At 44.3% G+C, this 21,111-nt stretch overlaps 1 protein-coding gene across 5 annotated transcripts in view; it reads left to right on the forward strand.

Annotated features, from left to right (window-relative positions):
* The window catches only part of ARFIP1 (ARF interacting protein 1), a 607,935-nt gene that overhangs the window by 553,741 nt on the left and 33,083 nt on the right, over nucleotides 1-21,111 (forward strand). For all 5 annotated transcript variants that reach the window (XM_069631288.1, XM_069631287.1, XM_069631291.1 and 2 more), the window contains 2 exons: nucleotides 1,893-2,050; nucleotides 16,705-16,879. In XM_069631288.1, coding sequence (XP_069487389.1) covers nucleotides 1,893-2,050; nucleotides 16,705-16,879 — 333 coding nt within the window. The remainder of the gene's footprint in view (nucleotides 1-1,892; nucleotides 2,051-16,704; nucleotides 16,880-21,111) is intronic.

Below are 21,111 nucleotides of genomic sequence, written 5' to 3' on the forward strand. Positions count from 1 at the left end.
TCGTAAAGCGTGGAAATGGCATCAACAGAAGAATTTGGAGGAGTTAGGTTCCTTTTTTTATTAGGTGACCAGAGCAACAAACTATTCAGAATATGGAAGAACGGAAGTTGTGTCCCTGAAGTTCTCAAATTATGGGCTTGATGCAGTGATGATGGACGCCATCGAAGGGGCTAATGCCAGTGATGCACCCACCAGTGCGCCAATGTCTGTGACTGAAGCAGACTGCAGTGCCAGAAGGACAACTTCGAATTAGGAATCCTGAGGCAGTGTATACAGTGGATCTGGGCAGTGAAAGAACTAGGAGGGCTCATAGACACCCTAAAAACACAGTGGCAGAGCAGCTACTACACGCTTAGAAAGAGAGACGTTGTTACAGACGGTGCCTCAGACCCAGTGTCAGAAAGCACGGTGGAGAAGCGACAGCGAGTGGAGAAACAAGGGATAGCTAAAGAACAGGGATTTGAGACCAAGTACATGAAGGGAGGTGAGGAGACTGAAGACGTCAAGAAGGGATCAACCTAAAATGTGAGAAGAAAAGGGGTCCTGGAGGAAGTCATTTAAGCTGCATGCTGGGAAAAGTGGTCTAAAGACCCAGCATATATCAGTGATTTTCTGGGTCTGTTCCAGGAAGGTTTCTGCTTGCTGCACAGGAGACCATCTATAGTGGTCTATTTTCTCACATCTCCAAGACTTTAGGATTCGAGGACAAGTCCTGCACAGAAGTGAATAACTTGAGTCAAAATCTACAGAGATTATATTAATGCATACAATTCCATGTTCCAAAACACCAACTGTAGTGCTTGAAGTGAATACAGAATGACGAGACTAGTTTGAGGGCTCTGTGTTGGCTTCTTGTACTGCAGAGGGCCGAATTCAAAGATACTTTAATTGTCCACCAAGCAGTGTACAACTACGGACCCCTCTTTTTAACTTAGTGGTTTCATTATTATATTACCAGCTGAGACCAGAGACTATATTTCATTTTGAGATCTAACTGCTCACAATTGGTCAAAGGAAAAACTGGGGAGCATGGCATGACTGCTAACAAGTGAAACGCCATTCATTGGAAATGAGAGCAACCAGTGACCACCTGTAATTCAGAAGGCTGCTGTAAACATGCTAGTTTGCCTACAAAACATTATGCTATGCCTTGATTTCTTCAGGCCAAAATGACACAACTCGTGGTGAATGGTACCCCTGAGAAATCGTTTAACATTGTATAAAAATAGCAGTGGGAAAAGATGGAGAATTCCATAATCATTTACCAAAGTTACTGTCTACAGGGTATCGAAATGTATTGGCAATTCAGACATTCCGGGTGGCTTGAATTTGTAGAATGTTGTTTTCAGCCCAATAGTTTTACTTTTTCGTCTCAAAGCTTTGTTCTGCCATAAACCTGTGTATAGTCTAATTTGAAAAATCATTTTTCAACTTAAAATGAAAGAGTATTTATTCTCCCAAGATAGCTATGTTTTGCTGTGCTTTTATATATATTGTCTGGCCTTGTGAAAGGCAACATTTAGTAGCAGATCACATACTCTGCTTGAGACTTACTGTTAAAGGTAAAGATCTTTTCTTCTCTTTAAATCAAACAAAAACACATATATTTGTCAGTCGTCCTGATTTGCCTCGTGATTGACCATTGATGCGTACTAGGAGTTCATTTAAATTGAGGGCGAGTTTTAATTGTGCCATTCCATAGGGAGCTCCAATGGAAATGAAAGGCTACATTTAAAATCCTGCTCTCTCCTCCGTTTTCATCATTAGTGGGAATGTTATTAATTTGTCGGTGGCTGTGTGAGAAAACGGACATAGTTCCTTCACTCGTCTGTAAGTCTGGATACATGTGTACTGCATCGCTGATAATGTATGTATTTTTGTTTATATTTTAGGAAGAATTTGGATACAATGCGGACACCCAGAAACTTTTAGCCAAAAATGGAGATACTCTTCTTGGGGCTATCAATTTTTTCATTGCAAATGTTAATACTTTGGTAAACAAAACAATTGAGGACACGTTGATGACTGTCAAACAGTATGAAAACTCAAGGTAAATATTTCAGCAAAGCTGATTTCGAATTTTCATTTAAAAATGTCATGCTGATGAACATCCTACCGATGCATAATTTGCAAGATTGCGTCAAGAACATTTTTGTCAAACTTTAGCAACTTGATTTTTTTCCTAGGATTTTGTTTCTTTGTGAATCCCCATATCCCCTTTCCTAACCAAATACAATACCCATGTGCACTCCAGCATGTCAGAAGTGTCTGTGTGTAGGATTAATGCAGTGCCTGGCCTTTTATCATCTTAGTATTTCGTTTTTCATCATTCTAGACTTTACTTTTTATGACCTTCCCCTTTAGCTCAGCAGTTACTCATTAATACGAAACTATACTGGTGGCATCTCGTCTTACATGGTTTATCAGACTGATCTTCTTATTAATATTGTTGAGGTCGTTATTTAAAACATGCCCTCAGTTCTGAAATCTGTATGTTTTGCACCTAAAGTTTGAGCTGGTTTTTCTGTGCATTTCAAACAAAAAACGTTAGCTGGCCTTAACCTGCAATTGCAACATCACTTTAGGATTCTAATTGGTGTGAAAGTACAGTTAACATTGGAATGCTTTGTCTTTCTGATTCCAAGATATTGCTCATTCCACCAGTTGTCTTTTGATCCGAATTAGGCATTTCATTTTTCATGAATTTCGCACATTTTTTAAAATGTTATGCTCCAGTATATGAATTTAGGATTTCCATCTAATAATTGCAAATCATAACGAGCACACTCTGTAAGGGAAAGAATCATCAATGAGAACTTAGACATGCCTGTCCACTTTTACTTAGTGGATGAATGTCAAAGCTCTGGCCTCTTCGACTGCAACACCAAGACACTCGTCAACAACCACAGCTCTGTCCACAATCAACAAGATCCTTGTCTCCAGTCAAGCAGAAGAGCAGGAAGGCGATCTGCCCTCACAGGCAGTACCTGTCTAAACTAATTGCAGCTAGAAAAATCCCCACGTTTTTAAATTGCTGCCTTTTGTACCCTGCTGGGCAGGCCTGCAGCAACAAATAAGATGGTCTACCTCAGCCTCTGCGTGAAATGTAAGATTAAACAAACATGCCATGCCTGTTATAAATCACACTTGGGAGGATGGGTTGCTCTCAGTGCACACACTCCTTTCCGCACAACCTCGAAGTAGTAGGGAGGAGAAAAGATTGAAGATGACAGTGGATGCTTGAGAGGTCAACCAAACCCCTGAATCTGTTGTATGTGCAACAGCCGCGAGGCGGTCAGTGAACCTTTGGCACAGTGTTCCATTTCTCTGGACAGTAAGGGCAGACACTTGGCAGGAAAGTGCTAGCCTTTGAGGTGACAAAGGTTGCAATATTGCCATTCCAATATTTTCATGCTTTAGAAGAGGTGGGACCGCATGATAGCACTCCTCAATCATCCTCCTGAGTATAAGCAACAGGAGGCCTTTGTAATCATGAAGGAGAGGAAGGCAGCATCCTACAATGTCACTGATACTGCCAGCTTTAACCACATGAGATATGGTGGTGTACTGTGCAGGCAAGGCTGGCCTACTAAGTGATCTGATTTTCACTTCCAGTCCTTGTCATACCTTTCATGCAAGCATTGAATAGTAATAAAGCAGAGGTAAAAACCAGTGACGATGGCAAAAGTGTCCACCAATAGTTATTTATTGAACAAAAAAGGCACCTCGGCCAAGGTGCATCGCGGCAGAACCATTGATCACAGCCCATGTACAAAGAGGAAAGCCATAGTTCATTTTACATGAAAATTACACCTTTCCTAAAGTGTCATTGCACTCTACTCCAGGTTGCTCTATGACCTCTCAGGAAAAATATGAGAGTTCAAAGGCAGGATGAAGTGCTAGGCCCACCAATCCAAAGCGTGAAGCTAGCCTTGAAGCATCTTCAAAAGACACCACTTTTACTAAGGTGCCATGTGCATAACGTTCAAGGAAATTCTGCCCAGTTTTGAATGTTGGCAAGTGCAACGTAGTGAAGAGGACTGTACCACTTGCTCATGTTTTCTCACTTACTCCCCCCCCCCCCATCCCTGGCCCTGGAGGGAAATTGTAGCAAAAAGATGAAACGGTTAAGGTATTTAAAGAGTTGAAAGAGGCTGGCTGATGTGAATATCCCTTTTGCTGGAGGTCTCGACTCGATATGCTGTTCACCCGTGAAGACCTCTTTTTTGAAAAAATGGATGCCCTGAAAACTATAAAGGTGGATATGGTCGTGAACTTGCATAAGAAGTCTTCTCAACCATTCCGAGGCTTGTTCTACCAACTCCATTAGAGATAGCCATACTCAAGGTCACCAAAGAGGATACGAAGGCCACAAGAAAGGCACTGCAATTACTTTAACAAAAACGAATACAACACCTCATACCGTTCCACAACACTGGCTGTGGGAACTATTGCAAGAGGCCCTCCTCATTTCCATGAAGGGCATTGAGTTGGTGCAATATGCCAAATGCATTCAAGGCATGTACTCCCTATATTTTCTGGTGATTTGCACAACAAAACATGGACAGCCATTCTGGAGTTAATTTAAGGGAAAGATTTAATATGCTCATGCAGCAAAGCATTGTTTCACTGCTCGAGCGGGGTGACTTGTTGTAGTTGCTCAGCATGGAAGGTGCAGGTTTCCACTTTTCTATTCATAGACATCATACATTCCTCAAGGTCATTTATAATTGTTAATTTATAATTGGATGATCCACCCTTCCAATTCAAACTCCTTCCTTTCGGGTTGAGGTCTGCACTGAGAAATCTGGAGTCCTCACCCCTGTTACTACCTATTTTAGGAAAATGGCCACCGTGTACCTTCCACCTCAGAGATTGGCTTGTCTGGGAGTAAATGGAAGGGGAGCGCACGGACATCCCTCACTGAGACAGCACCCCTACTGCAGTGATTGGGCTTCTCAATCACCACCGGAAAACCACATGTCTTTTGAGAACTTGTGGGGGTGTCTTACAGCACATCCACATCTGTATTTTCAGGACAAGACTTTACTTGTCCTTAGTGGGGATGTTCTCCTCATGCAGCCCTCTTATCCTGCATTGCAGACTCCACATGCGTCTGTTCCCAGTTGACCTGGACTACAGTTGGAAACCAATATCAGCCACATGGAATGACAAGTTATGTTTCAATGAGGTTTTTCCTTATCTTTGGGGGTGAAAGAAAACAACTGACACACAGAACTCCTTCAGCAACCCTTCATTTGAAACCTCAGTGGTATCCGTTGCTTCGCTGAACAGTTGGGGCATGTACCTAGTCCACTTCAGCATTCCAGATGCAAGGTCCACGTCCGCATTCTAGAGGCACATGTATTGCGATGGGCCCTTCAATCCTTTCAGGCATTAATCACAGGGAAGGTGGTTCACATTATCGTGGACAACACCACTGGTATGTATTACATAGACAAACACAGATGGACCCATTTCCAACCACTGTCTGTTAAAACACAAACCAACTGCCACCGAGCCAAACAGAACAATATATTTCTCCTCTTCCATCTCCCAGAGCTAATCCACAAAGTGCACACCACATAATTCTGCTTCTGAAACCAGATCTCCCGTCCAGAAATGATGGATGGTTGTACCACCATGAGCCGGCCTCGCTCAACCTGGAAAGTATTGCTCCAGAATCTTCTGAGTTTAAACACGTACAACTGACGGCAGGGTGTTGTTCCATTCTTCACTCGGCTAGTACCTTTTCTATGACCAAGACGTAAACTGTAATTGAAGAGCTTCTGTATTTTGTGCGCCATATAATGTCTTCAATCTTTTTGGGTTCATCCCCACCAAATTCTACCCCTTCCCTAATCACTAGGGGAAGTAACCGCTAACTCATACCTTAGTCACGTTCCACCTAACTTCCATGTCCAGATAGTCCGTGATGCCTGGGCACCTTACTCGGTAATCGCACATGATCATCAGAGTTGAAGGACCTGCTGCATACTTTCCTGCTGGTTCACAAGACCTCTTGGGAATTGAACACTTTACTAACTAAACTCTTGGGACATCTGTTTGAGCTGATGCTTAATGGGGAGTACATCACCAAAAAAGGTGGCTTTTTATAGCCATCACTTGGTAAGGAGCATAACAGTGGCACAGGACCTGGTGGCAAATAAGCCATGTGTCAATTTATTCAAAGATAGTGCTGTTGTTTTCAAAATGAAAATGCTTCCCAAAAGTCCCTTCTGACATTCCCCTCCAATGAGTCTGTGGTCCTACAAACCTTTTTGAGTAATTTGTCCTCACCACTGGAGAACTTTTCCATTGCTTGGAAAGGGAGCTCTGAGGTATTATATTGACAAGACTAAGGACTTTTCCGAGACCAGTCAATTTTTGCTGACCTTCAGCTTTACCAATTAGGACACTTCCATCTCTAAGCAATTCTTACCCAGGTTCATCTAGTTCAACATCAAGTACTCACAAAAAAAGGCCATCTAGCTTAAAGGCTGCAGGGCTAGTGTCATGATCACTGCTTCCAAGGAGCCAGGACCAGCCCAACGTCCTTGGAAGCAGGCCCCTAACCCTAATCCTAGGCACCAGCCGGTCCCCACTGGGACCTTTTGGACCTTGTCCTGGCGCCGGTGGCACCAGGCTCATCGAAACCATCGGTCCCGGCACTGGAAGCGCCGGGCTCATAATATGTGTGAAGATGCTTGGGTGGACTTACCTGCAGCAGACCATGCTGCTTACTTACCAGCCACTTAGAAGTCCTCTGTGAACAGGAACTACTTTCTTACCTGGGTGGGGCAAGCTCCACTCCCTGGATACAGCACTGGAACTCTTCTGGAACTGTAACTCTTTTCTTACCTAGGCGGGCCGTGGAGGAAGACGCCTCATCACTCCAAGACTATTTAAACCACTCCCGATAGATGAAACGTGCTTCGCGTTATTCTGCATCTGCAGCAGAACGCTCACCGAGTCTGTTCCAGCCTTTATTCTTTCGATCCTGAACCTGCAAGAATTATACTTACCATTCCTGTATCTAGTCAACAGCAGCACCTGCAAAGACAAGAAACAACAGGTTAGCAAGGCAAACTTTACTCGCAGTGCTTACTCACCTGATCCATCGGCTGCGACCATTTCTTCACGCTGCACCTCCTCCTGTGAAGACAAAAGCATTGTTATTACTTACCGGCACTCCGCGAATTCCGGATTTCTTCACGCTGCATCGCCGCCTCTGAAGACAAAAGCATTGTTATTACTTACGGGCATTCCGCGGACTCCGGCGCTGCAACCCAACTTCTGAAAGACAAAAGAAGAGACATTAGACAGGTATTTACTTACGCCCATCGCGCTCATTGCAATAGAACGCCTGCAAATACTCCGGCGTCTCTTCAGCACGAACTAAGCTGCAAGGGAAAAAGACAGTTAGAGTGCTTGCATTTACTTACGCATTTCCAGGTGCTTCACTCCATCTTCCATCTCAAGAGTCCTGCAAGACAAAAAGGGAAAAGCATTATACAGAGTCCTGTTCAATATTAACGTGCCACACACCTAAAGACTATAAAGACTAAAAAGGTGTTTGGAAACTCACCGCTCGTGCAGTTAACGACGGTAACGATCCTCTGAGTTCAAGAGGCCTATGTTTCACCAGTGAAGGAACTGGCAACGGCACCCTGCACCAGACGCAGATGGAGAGTCCAGCATTCACCTATTTAAGGTGAGCACGTTGACCTGGGGGCTCTACGGAGAAGCTAGGAAGAGAGAGAGAGGGACATTCAACAACCCAGACCATTAACCCCCATATTCTTTCACCTGCAGAAACCTCACCCTACGAGTTCGACACACAGTGCGAAGAGGTTTGACCCCAGAAGCCAATCGAGTCCTGCACATCACTTTTCGAGTCACAGACACCTTCCTGCCAAGACCAGCGCCTCCGTGGGAATCAGGTGAGCGTTACAGAACGCGAAGCCCACCGCAAAACTCCTACCCAGGCGCAATGGAAACCTCAGACACTGATCAATTAGCCCAGTTGCTCGGGGAATTAAGAGCAGAAGTACATGCAGCTCGTCAGGAAACAAACTCTCTAAGAAGAGAACTGATAATTTCCAAGGAGCGAACAGAGGACGTCGCTAGGCAATTGCTACAAACGCAGGCAGGACAGACGCCTCTGCCCGCTCCAGGAGGAAGTTATCCTTCTGCATCATCTTTAAATCCAGTGCAAATCAATCTACCCGGTAATGTGCCCTTGGCTCCGCCCGAACGCTTTTCTGGTGACCCAAAGAAATTTGCAGTGTTCTTCAACCAGTGCCGCCTACACTTCTTATGTCGACCAGCTGCATTCCCAACAGACCAGACCAAGGTGGCTTTCGTGCTTTCTTATCTCAGTGGCAGCGCCGCAGATTGGTCGATCCCTATAGTCACCCAGGATGATCCGGTTTTACATGATTTCCAGGCCTTCCAGTCTAGCATGGAGAAACTGTTCGCAAGACATGCACAAGGGCAGGCCTTGGACAATGAACTTCTTTCATTACGACAGGGTAATCAAGACCTCTTGACCTATATAGCCTCATTCAACAGACTTATAGTGGAAACTCAATGGCCCGAGGATAAGAGAATAACGCTTTTCTACAGAGGCCTGCGTGGAGAGCTCAAGGATGTGTTAACTCAAGTTGTGAACCCTCCACAAGAATGCTCAGACTATATTGACTTAGTTGTCCAATTGGACCACAGATTACAGAACAGGAAGGCTGATCGTTCTAAATTTGATACCCAAGTGTTTTCTAAACCACAGACCTCTACTAAGGGAGCTGACACTGTGGAACCCATGCAAATAGGGGGCATGAAAGGTCCTTTAACCCAAAAGGAGCGGGAAAGAAGAAGACCGCTGCAATTATGCCTCTATTGCGGGAACTCAGGGCACTTTCTTCGAGACTGTCCAGTGAAACCAGCTAAGAAGGCTGTAGGAGCCGCAGATAGCTGTACCACAAGTTCTGAGCAGGGAAACGACCTAGCCCGGCAAGTGTAGAGGTCCTCTTGCCGAGCGTTAAGATCTGTCCCGTGACCTCGCATTTCGTGGTGCCCATGGTCCTCATTAGTCCTGAACGTCTGGATCGTTTGCATGCAATTGAAGCTTACATCGACAGCGGAGCAATCTAATTATGTAGACCGTGAAATGGTATCGAGGATGAATCTACGTCTTGTCCCTAAGGCAGTAAAAGACGTCATTACTACAGTGGATGGCACAGAGATAGCCTCCGGACCAGTAACGCACGCCACCCAAGAAGTGACGCTAGTGAGCCAAGATGGACACCGGGAGAAAATCATGTTCAATGTGATCAAGGCCCCTCAGTTCCAGATCATTCTGGGAATCCCTTGGTTAGAGAAGCACAATCCTCAGATCGATTGGCGAGCAAAGACAGTTCAGTTTCCATAATGTTTTACCACTTGTTATCCTCAGCCTGATGTTTCACTGGCGGCAATCTCTTCTGAGGTTCCCAAATTACCTCCCGAATACCAGGAATTCCAAGATGTCTTTCGGAAGGATCAAGCTAACACCCTGCCTCCTCATAGGTCTTACGACTGTCAAATAGATCTGATACCCGGAAAAACTCCTCCTTGCAGTAGGATGTATGCCCTCACCGAGCCAGAGAATCTTCACCTCAGACAATATCTGGACCAATACCTAGCTAACGGGTTTATCCGTCCTTCAAAATCTCCAGCTTCATCGGCTTTGTTCTTCGTTCCGAAAAAGGAAGGAGACCTTAGGACTTGTATAGATTACCGCGCCCTGAATCAAATCACTGTTAAAAACAGATACCCGTTACCTTTGATCCCTGAACTCCTGGACCAAGTCAAAGACGCATGTATATATACAAAGTTGGATCTCAGAGGAGCCTACCACTTGGTACGAATAAAAGAGGGCGATGAATGGAAGACGGCCTTCCGCACCAAGTATGGGCTATTCGAATATCAAGTGATGCCCTTTGGAGTTTGTAACGCTCCTGCCGCTTTCCAGTATTTTATGAATGATGTCCTTAGAGAACTCATAGATGTGTGTGTTGTTGTCTACATTGATGACATCCTTGTCTATTCATCATCTGAAGAGGAACATCAGAGACACGTTAAAAAGGTTCTCGAGAGATTGCGTCAACATAACCTTTTTGCTAAGCTTGAAAAATGCGTTTTCAACGTAACTGAAGTTGAGTTCCTGCGATTCATATTGTCACCTAACGGAGTCCATATGGATTCAAAGAAAGTCGATGCAATCATCAAGTGGCCATCACCAACCTCTGTAAAAGGAGTTCAAAGCATGTTAGGCTTCGCTAACTTTTACCGCAGATTCATTCCTGAATTCTCTCGGATAGTCCAGCCCATCACCGCTCTGTTAAAGAAGAACAAACGTTTTGAGTGGTCTACTGAAGCAGAACAAGCTTTTCAGGACTTAAAAGCTAAATTCATTTCTGCACCTGTTCTAAAACATCCTCGCCCAGAACTCCCCTACATAGTGGAAACGGATGCTTCTAGTCTTGCTATGGGGGCAGTTTTATCACAAAGAGATCCGGTCACACACCAATTACATCCTGTAGCCTTTTGGTCCCGCAAATTCTCGGCTCCCGAGATCAACTATTCAATTACAGACAAGGAACTTTTAGCTATCAGATCGGCCTTTAAAGCCTGGCGGCATTATCTTTTGGGAGCCAGACACACAGTCACCGTAATGACTGATCACCGCAATTTACAATATCTGAAGACGGCCAAAGCTCAGCCTTCCAGACAGCTTCGCTGGGCTCTGTTTCTGGCTGAGTTTGACTTTATAATTACTTATCGACCAGACAGTAAAAACGGAAAAGCAGATGCCCTCTCCCGGATGGGAGTAGATGAACATTTAACCAATCCAGAACCAATACCCATAATCCCAGAACAACGGATTTTGGGTTTGGTCAGCGCTCAATCCTTTGAAGACATCAAGACTACAGTCAAATCACTCCTAACTCCGGCCGATTTGCAGGACTGGCAATTAAAGGGAAAAGAATTCTCAGTGGATCAAGACCTACCATATTTCCGAGGACGATTGTACTTGCCCTGTGAGAAAATACAAAAACAAGTAATCTCCTGTTATCACGACTCTCTAATGGAGGGTCACCCTGGCATTACCAAAACCATGGAAAAGATCAAAAGACATTTCTGGTGGCCATCATGGAAGAAGGATATTAGAGACTTTGTAATCTCCTGCGGTGTGTGTGCCCAGAATAAAAGTCAGAAGGAGAAACCAGCCGGCCTATTACACCCTCTAGACATTCCTCCCTGTCCATGGCATACCCTGTCCATGGATTTCATCACGGACTTACCCCCATGCTCAGGGTATAATACCATTTTAGTAGTTGTGGATCTTTTCTCCAAGATGGCTCACTTCATTCCCCTGAAGGGCCTACCTTCAGCTTCAGTATTGGCCCGAGAATTCTTAGAAAACATCGTTCGGTTACACGGTTTTCCCTCGGTTTTAGTCTCCGATAGGGGAAGTCAATTCTTCTCCCACTTTTGGCGAAGTTGCTGTCGTCTAGCCCAAATTGATGTAAGACTTTCAACCAGTCACCATCCCCAAACTGACGGACAAACCGAGAGGACAAATCAGACTCTAGAGCAATATCTACGTTGCATGCTCCAACAAACTGAAAACCCTTGGAAGGATATTCTTTGGATCGCTGAATACACTTACAACAATTCGACTCATTCTGGAACCGGGAAGACTCCCTTCTTCCTATTATACGGACACCATCCTAGAACCTCTAACCTGGATCCTCCCTAAGAATTCGAAACACCTGCTGTGGCTCACTTGCACTCTGAGATCACCCGTGCTTTTAAGGAAGCTACTGCCCATCTGCAAAGAGCTAAAGCTCAATTAAAAAAAGGAGCAGATCGACACCGTAAAGAGGCCCCTCACTACGCAGTAGGAGATCAGGTCTGGTTATCCACTAAGCACCTGCCTCTAAAAGGACCCCGCACCTTCATCCCGAGATACCTTGGACCCTATCTCATCTCTGCCATAGTTAATTCGGTGGCTGTCAAATTGGAATTACCTGCGCATATGAAAATACATCCAGTATTCCATGTCTCCTTATTAAAACCAGTACAACCAGAAACCCGATTGACTGAACTCCCAGAACCTGTTTTGGTAGATGGAGAACTTGAATTCGAAGTAAAGAACATCCTAGACTCCAAAATCTCCAAATCTAGGTTATATTATCTGGTTGATTGGAAAGGATACGGCCCCCAGGAAAGGTCTTGGGAACCCTCAGAATATGTCCACGCACCTCGTCTGGTCAAGAAATTCCATCTGAATCACCCTGACAAAACCCCAGGAGAAGACACGCTTAGGAGGGTCCTTGAGGGTGGGTGCTGTCATGATCACTGCTTCCAAGGAGCCAGGACCAGCCCAATGTCCTTGGAAGCAGGCCCCTAAACCTAATCCTAGGCACCAGCCGGTCCCCACTGGGACCTTTTGGACCTTATCCTGGTGCCGGTGGCACCAGGCTCATCAAAACCATCGGTCCCGGCACTGGAAGCGCCGGGCTCATAATTTGTGTGAAGATGCTTGGGTGGACTTACCTGCAGCAGACCATGCTGCTTACTTACCAGCCACTTAGAAATCCTCTGTGAACAGGAACTACTTTCTTACCTGGGTGGGGCAAGCTCCACTCCCTGGATACAGCACTGGAACTCTTCTGGAACTGTAACTCTTTTCTTACCTAGGCGGGCCGTGGAGGAAGACGCCTCATCACTCCAAGGCTATTTAAACCACACCCGATAGATGAAACGTGCTTCACGTTATTCTGCATCTGCAGCAGAACGCTCACCGAGTCTGTTCCAGCCTTTCTTCTTTCGATCCTGAACCTGCAAGAATTATACTTACCATTCCTGTATCCAGTCAACAGCAGCACCTGCAAAGACAAGAAACAACAGGTTAGCAAGGCAACCTTTACTCGCAGTGCTTACTCACCTGATCCATCGGCTGTGGCCATTTCTTCACGCTGCACCTCCTCCTGTGAAGACAAAAGCATTGTTATTACTTACCGGCACTCCGCGAATTCCGGATTTCTTCACGCTGCATCGCCGCCTGTGAAGACAAAAGCATTGTTATTACTTACGGGCATTCCGCGGACTCCGGCGCTGCAACCCAACTTCTGAAAGACAAAAGAAGAGACATTAGACAGGTATTTACTTACGCCCATCGCGCTCGTCGCAATAGAACGCCTGCAAATACTCCGGCGTCTCTTCAGCACGAACTAAGCTGCAAGGGAAAAAGACAGTTAGAGCGCTTGCATTTACTTACGCATTTCCAGGTGCTTCACTCCATCTTCCATCTCAAGAGTCCTGCAAGACAAAAAGGGAAAAGCATTATACAGAGTCCTGTTCAATATTAACGTGCCACACACCTAAAGACTATAAAGACTAAAAAGGTGTTTGGAAACTCACCGCTCGTGCAGTTAACGACGGTAACGATCCTCTGAGTTCAAGAGGCCTATGTTTCACCAGTGAAGGAACTGGCAACGGCACCCTGCACCAGACGCAGATGGAGAGTCCAGCATTCACCTATTTAAGGTGAGCACGTTGACCTGGGGGCTCTACGGAGAAGCTAGGAAGAGAGAGAGAGGGACATTCACCAACCCAGACCATTAACCCCCATATTCTTTCACCTGCAGAAACCTCACCCTACGAGTTCGACACACAATGCGAAGAGGTTCGACCCCAGAAGCCAATCGAGTCCTGCACATCACTTTTCGACACAGACACCTTCCTGCCAAGACTAGCGCCTCCGTGGGAATCAGGTGAGCGTTACAGCTAGAGCTCACTCTTAAGAGTAATGATGACAACAGCTGCAATGATGGCAGGCGTGCCGATACAAGACGTTTGCCTGGAAGCTACGTGGACCATGCACCACCCATTCAAGCATAATTGCCTGCACATATAAACCAGAAAGGAAGCATAAGACCGACCAGCAATGCTTACCCACATCTTTAAATAAGGTGATCCTGAGTTTTCCCAACTTATGCTTCCCATTTCAAACTCCAGCATTGGTATCTTTCATAAATCCACATGCAAGACCCACCCACCTAGTCCTTCACTGAGTCTGATCACCATGTTGAGGTGTGCTGCGCTTCTAGCACCTGAAGATGGTCTACGAGAGTACCATGACCTTTCAACTTCATTGGCTTAGGGAAAAATGGCCAAACAGTAGGTGGATAGGCTAAGCATAGTGCTGCAGCTTTTTCCTTTTACTGCTGTTGTAAAACTGGAACCAAAGCTTCTGAGACGGACTATGGGAAACATAAAAACAATGTAAATGTATAAAAGATAATCCTGGTGAACTATACTTCTAGATGAGAAACTTTTCCCTTTCATCGCTTAACTCTTTTACGGTTTACCTACCAGAGCAGCCCAAAATAATGTGGCTATGTCTCACTAACGGCAAAAGGCCACCATTTTTTTGGGATATAAGTATATAATATATATAAACTAAAAAAACCTTAATGTGCAGTTAAGAGGTGCAGATTTAACGCAACAAAGCCCTTGAAATTCAGCGGTTGTGGGAAGTCATGACAAGCTTAACTTGGCGCGCTCCCGTTTATGTCCCCCGTAATGCCATTTTGTATGCCATTGTGAAACCCTTCTCTTTTAATATGTATGGGCTTATGGACTTTGAAACGGGAACACGCCGAGCTATGCTGGTCATGACTTGCCCCATCTGCTGAATTTCAAGGTTTTAGTTACGTTAAATCAACGCACTTAATTGCACCTTAACTAAGTTTTTTTTTCAATGAATTTCAATGGTTTCGTTATACCATCGTTTATTTACGGCCCACTAGCCGTGGCCAGTGGCCACAGCCTTCGGCTATGTCCACTGTACTTGTGGCCCCCAGTATGTTACTTTTGGACCCACTAGGTGGCCACTAGACATCTCTTTCGGGCTCACTAGCCAGGGCCTAGTGAGCACGACCTTTGGCCGTGCCCACTGTGTATTTCAAAACACTACCTTTCTTTTCCGCTCACTAGCCATGGCCTTCACCCATGAAAATTGGCCCGGCCTTCGGGCTAGCCATGGCCACTCTACATGGTGCGCCAATAGGCATCCTAAACAACCCATTAGTCATTGCCAATGGCCATGGCTAGTGTCCCTGGCCTTCATCTGTGGCCACACCACTAGGTTTCTTTTATGCACACTGTCCATTGCCTTTGGCCCTGGCCAGTGAGCACGGCCATTGGCCATTGTTTTGAGCATTTCATCCAAATTCATCCAGCAAGTCAAAAGGTTTTAGCAATAGAATTTTGGGACTTAAAATTGCTGCTTTTTTCATTTCTGAAAAGCCTCTCTGCTGCAAAGCACCATGGGAGATTTGGGAGAATGGGGCACCCCCCCTATCGGTGAACTATTTGAACAACTACTGGATGGAATAACCCCGAACCCTTCCCTGAAATCGAGATAACGCTTCTTGACCAAGTGGATTTGTCTGTGTGCTGGAGCACAATTTGGATTTTCGCTGTGGGAAAATGGATGGGCACTAGGCCGAAACAACGTTTTTTATTTTATTTTTAATGTAACAGATCTTTGCCACCTTTTTCAGTCTGGGGGACTGTGACAACACTTTTGCAAGATGTCAGCCGAATCTGTCACTAAAGTCAAAAGTTATTAGCAATTCATTTTTTGGGTTTCCTATGGAACTTGATTCTCAGCCTAACTATCTATTATATATATGAACTAAGGTCAGTGATGGTGCTAAACAGTCCATATTATTACTAGATGAAAAAAGAAACTAGGATTTCTACGTTTTGGGCATGCTGAAGGGGCACCTTCAGCCATGCAAGCCTTCCCCTAGCCGAATCGCCTATCGGGCAGTCTGCATAGTTATAGGAGTTGCCACAATGCAAGAGCAAGGCGGCCCAATTCGACTCCCACACCATCCTGCCTTCTGGTGTCTGAGTGTGCATTGTTTCTTTCCTGACAAAACCAAGTTACCGATAAATTTGTTTTACTCTGACCCAAAACTATGTAGCAAATGACCCCTGCAATGCCATGCCCCTCTTTCGGCACACTTTAGCAGCAAGCAGCCAGTACCTCTACTGATGTTTCGACCCACAACTCTCATCAGCTCTACCCACTAAAGTGAATACTGAGGAATTTTAGGGCAAAATATATGAAGAACCGCAGGTTGTCTACCTATGAAGCCTACACCAATATGTTTGCCTTTAACTCTACCTGTAAAGCCGAACAAAGAAACCTGATGCCACAAAAGGAAATATGACTGATATTTACTTCATCACTGTAGTCCAAGAACAGATAAACATCTAGGAGCAGGTGTGGGTGGAAAGAATAGTATTATGGATGGGGAAGAATGATATTAAATAGCAGCTCTCCGTTCCTACTGAAACAAGTATCCCATATTTCCCAGGCAAAGGTTGTTTTTTAAAGTAAGGATGGCGGGTAACATGTTTGCAAATATCTCTTTATCAAAGCTTACCAGTAGTTGGTTTATGGAAGGTGGTCTAATTCTATCGGCACTAGATGAACCACAATGTTTAGAACATCTGGGGCTATGGTCTTTAAAGTACATTGATATTCCTGTGGTAGTAAAATGATTTCTTGTTGGTATGCATAATTTAACATGCAATCGATTTTCATTAAAATTATCTAGTTAATTTACCTTTTTGCAGAATTGAATATGATGCATATCGTACAGACTTGGAAGAGCTAAACCTTGGACCACGTGATGCAACCACTGTGCCAAAAATAGAGCAATCGCAGCAACTATTCCAAACGCATAAGGAAAAGTATGACAAAATGCGCAATGATGTTTCAATCAAACTTAAATTTTTGGAAGAGAATAAGGTAAGGTTTGCCTATTACTTTCTGAAAGAGAAATGTACAAGATGTTGGGCAAAACAATGTAAAGTTATCATATGATGTCTTTTAATACTTCAGTAAAATTGTGGATTCAATTATGTTGTGTTAATGGGCAAATGAAAGGGTGGTGTTTAGGGGCTGGTCAACAGAGGGTCTTTCTGCGCTTCCCCTTTCTTGTCCTACCACAAAGAATATTTAGGGTTTAGTTAGAAGAGGAAAGATTGGATTGGTCTTCCCCACCATTCTTGTCATTAAGGGATGAGCGATATAGTGGGTTGTTAGGCTGAACAATAACATAAATAGGTAGGTCAAAATGTCAAACTACAATATTAAATGTAGTATATTATACCATAGGAAGATATGCGAAAATGTTAAAGGGAAGTTCAACATTTTGAAAGACTACATATTTTTGTAGGACTTTTGGAAATGTAGCCTTTTGACATATTGGCCTGATATCTGAAATAAAGGAAGAATTAGCTCCCTTCAGCCCCTAATAATAATCATCCTATCAAAGGTGTTGGGTGATCCAGTGCAATGATTGCTTTGGCTTTTTCAAAGTTCTCATTTTACTTGATATCAGCTTCACAATTAGTTGAACCGCTTGAGCAGGTATCTCATTGTATGTGGCAGTTTCACTAGAGGCAAGAGAACAAGTCTACATAAACATGTTCTAAACACAGAAAACAACTTTTCTTGGTGAGATTTAGTAAAGTAATACATTAAATAACCCTCTAAACTCAACCAAAAATGAAAGCTTTCGTATCCATTATACAATGTTTGGCATGAAGACTTCAAGAAATTAAAGAATTTTTTTAAATGTCTTGCTATAAATTAATCTATTCTCTGTCCTACGATTATTCTGGCGCCAAGTGTGAAGCAAAGATGTGTACTCCGTTTCAAAGTCCTCCACTGATTGGAATAAGGTGGAAAAAAGAATGTCCCTTTAGCCTACATTTTACAAGCTGGTTTGTGCAGGACGAAAGGTTTGTTTATGCTGCAGTAAAAAAATTAAAACTTCAAGTGTGAGCCTGTCATAACACAGGGTTCCGCAAGTATGTGGACATTCCCAGCCTTCACAATTAATGATTCTTGCATTAAGAGGTTAATATTATACATAGCAATTTTATTTTTTAAATATACTAAGCTTCTGGAAAAGGTTTACAGAACTGTCCAAGAATGTAACACCAGAGTTCACAGTGCTACCCCGTTACTGGAATATTTCAAAGTTACCAATTTCAGAGTTTAACTAGCTATTGGCAGTTGTTTGCTTTTCTGTTTACATTAATTTTTGCTTCCATTTCTCACCATGCTGTTAGACTTCAAGTAGTGCCAGACTGGCACATCATTAACCCTAAGAGCAACAATAATACATGCTCTCTGTATGTGTAAGTGGCATGCCATTTTGTCTGACTGATAGTGGCACTTTGGGGAGAGGGGATAAGCATGTTAGTTCAATATTACATCACCCGTTACTGACTCTTGGGGTGGGGTAGCAATGAATTTGTGGAAGATCATGTTTGAGTTCCATCATGTTGCAAACAAGGTGGGATCTGAAGCAAATGATTGTTAGTTGGGACAAGTTGATTCCAGATGGCTTCTTAAAACATTTAGTTTCCCAAATCCCTCTTCCCCAGTGTCCATTTCATGGGCCTGGCCCTCTGTCTATGCTCTCCAGAAAGAGGAATAGAATCTAGTTATGAAGCAGATTCAAAACCCACTGCCTCCCAAAGGGATATGGCTATGGTTCTGTACCTAAAGGACTGTTAAGTGTCTATTTTTGTGGGGTTTTAAGTGAATCATTCTTACTGGTATCTTTGAGATCGTGTCGAATTGCTTGTGGTTTCCCACACAGCTCATGCTTACCCGCAATTAGGATGCATGTGTGCCCTGTGGAAACCCAAGATCAGTTTCTTCTTTCTAGGGCATATAAAGTCATGCATACCCAATGGCAATCATGGTTAATGTGGTCACTAATGTTTAAAATGCTTTTTTGTTTAATAACTGAAAACATTCCTCCCATTCCCTACTACTATCAAGTATGACCACACTCGTCTCAGAAATAATCTAATTGAGAGAGCTGCATCTGCTGGAGGGGGATTGGAGGGCACGAGCCTAGAGAAACTTATATGACCACCCGCAGTCTTGTATGTAGTACTTCACCCGACTTGATTCACATCACTCTGGGTTTGCGCCAGCACTTTGAACACATATTGCCTTAATTGATATCATTGACTTGCAGCACAGAATGGTGGACTTTTTCAATGAATAATGACCGGGCTCTGTTGGAATTGCTTGTAGGGTGGAAGTCTAGGTATTAATCTTTTCTTTTAGGCAAGACTGAGACTCTGCCATAAAAACTAATTATTTTTGTGTAGAGCATCAGAAGGCTACAGGAGCTCTCCTCATATTTTCAATGTTTATTTTCTGCCACTTGCTGGGGGTTGTGAGGGAATTTCAACCGATTTGCCAGATGTGCACCGAGAATGCCCAACTGGAGCTCTGAACATACTGTATTTACCTAAATGAGACTCAAACTGGCATGCAATCTAAGGTGTAGCTGTGGATCCATGTTCACGTCGCTTTGGGTGGCCAGATGTCTTGGCAGTTTCCTCAACTATGTTGCTAGCTATTAAGTCCAAATGTGGACTAATCATTCAAGTAGGCGCTTTTGATGAAATACTCAAGTTACCACCTCTGTCTGGCCGTGCTCCCAAATGGGTCTCCAACATTGCTAAAACACCTCAGGCTCCCAGTGATTGGGAAAAATATTTTAGGTGCTGGGCATTCATGTCGAACGTAGCCAGACACTGATCAGCAAGAGTACTAATGCTCTTGTTCAGACCACCTTTTTTCAGCCACATTATTCAAGAAAGTGAAGTCAATTAGCTTTGGTAGTTCAAATTATGTCCCCTAGAAATCCTTCCTAGATTCTCTGGTTTTATGTGACATTGTGCCCTCTGACAAAGTCGCCAGGTAGGTGATTTTATTTTTCCTGCACCCCTAAAAGTATTCCCCCCACAAATTCTAGGACAGGTATTATTTACTATTCTAACTCCAGTCCTACAATATTTTGAGGAAAGTGCTTGGTTTTCGTGGGAGTGCAAATTTGGGTAAATGTCACCCACTAGTGACCTTTTCCAAGGTGACCTTAACAGGCGGTTACCGTTTCTCTGCGCCTGGAAGAGAATCACATGAGATTTGCAATGTATTTGAAACTATGGCTATTCTGAAGGACCTATGGCTAGGGCCTCGGCATGGTAGCTTACTTGCTATGCGTTGTCCTCCCTGGCTATATTCAAACTTGAAAATGTGTTTCTCCAGCGTGGGGTCTGGCATGAATTCACATGCTCATGAATATTTCCCGTCGTCAGGCTGGGAATTCTCGGTAAAGAAAAAATCAGTTTCAGTTTCATTTCTGAACTGTCTTTCTACTAGTAACCAATGACTGGTCTCTGGGTCATACTGCCCCCAGCCAATGACTGCCCCCTACCTAAGCCCCTCCTCTGGCAGCCATCTTCATATTTTTACAGCACGTTCAAGTGTTGGGAGTCTTCGTGCTTTAGCTCTCGAGCTTTACTGCGTTTTGCGTTTTTTCGAAGAGTTTACTCTTATATTTTCGGTCCATCGAGCCTCAAGCTCCACCGATTCTATTTCCGATCTACAGGGACCCGTTTTCAGAAAATTTCTACGCCCCTCAAGGGCATATTTTTGTCAGGTTTCCACTTCTCTGAGGATTCCAGAATATCTTTGAGGCCTACCCCGCGTGGCCATGGCCCAGGACAAAGGAAGCATGACGCCTGTTGGACCTAAGATGTTCAGGAGCTGCCCTGGATGCGGACTACAGAACGTCTTTAAGGAGGATGAGCACTCTCTGTGCCTCTACTGCCTTTGCGACGACAAAACGCACGTGGAGAAGGACTGTGCGTTTTGTAAGAACATGTCCAAACGGACAGTGAGGGATTGTGGTACTCGTCTCGCCAACTGACTGAAGGGGAAGACCACGGCCAAGCAGGACTGAACCAGCCGTGGTGTCTGGCCCCCACTCAAGCACCCCGGTGAGAGGCCGCCTGGCGAAATCCGTCCGCGTGTGGGAGTCCATCTCCACCAACCATTGGGTGCTAGATGCCCTGGCCCGCGGGCACACCCTGGAATTTCAGAGAAGGTGTCCCCGTATACCACCCGTGGCCAAGAAGGAAAACCACGTCCCACAACTACTT

This window comes from Ambystoma mexicanum, chromosome 6q, assembly GCF_040938575.1.
Source record: "Ambystoma mexicanum isolate Mex_15411 chromosome 6q, UKY_AmexF1_1, whole genome shotgun sequence".
In the NCBI taxonomy this organism is placed as follows: Eukaryota; Metazoa; Chordata; class Amphibia; order Caudata; family Ambystomatidae; genus Ambystoma; species Ambystoma mexicanum.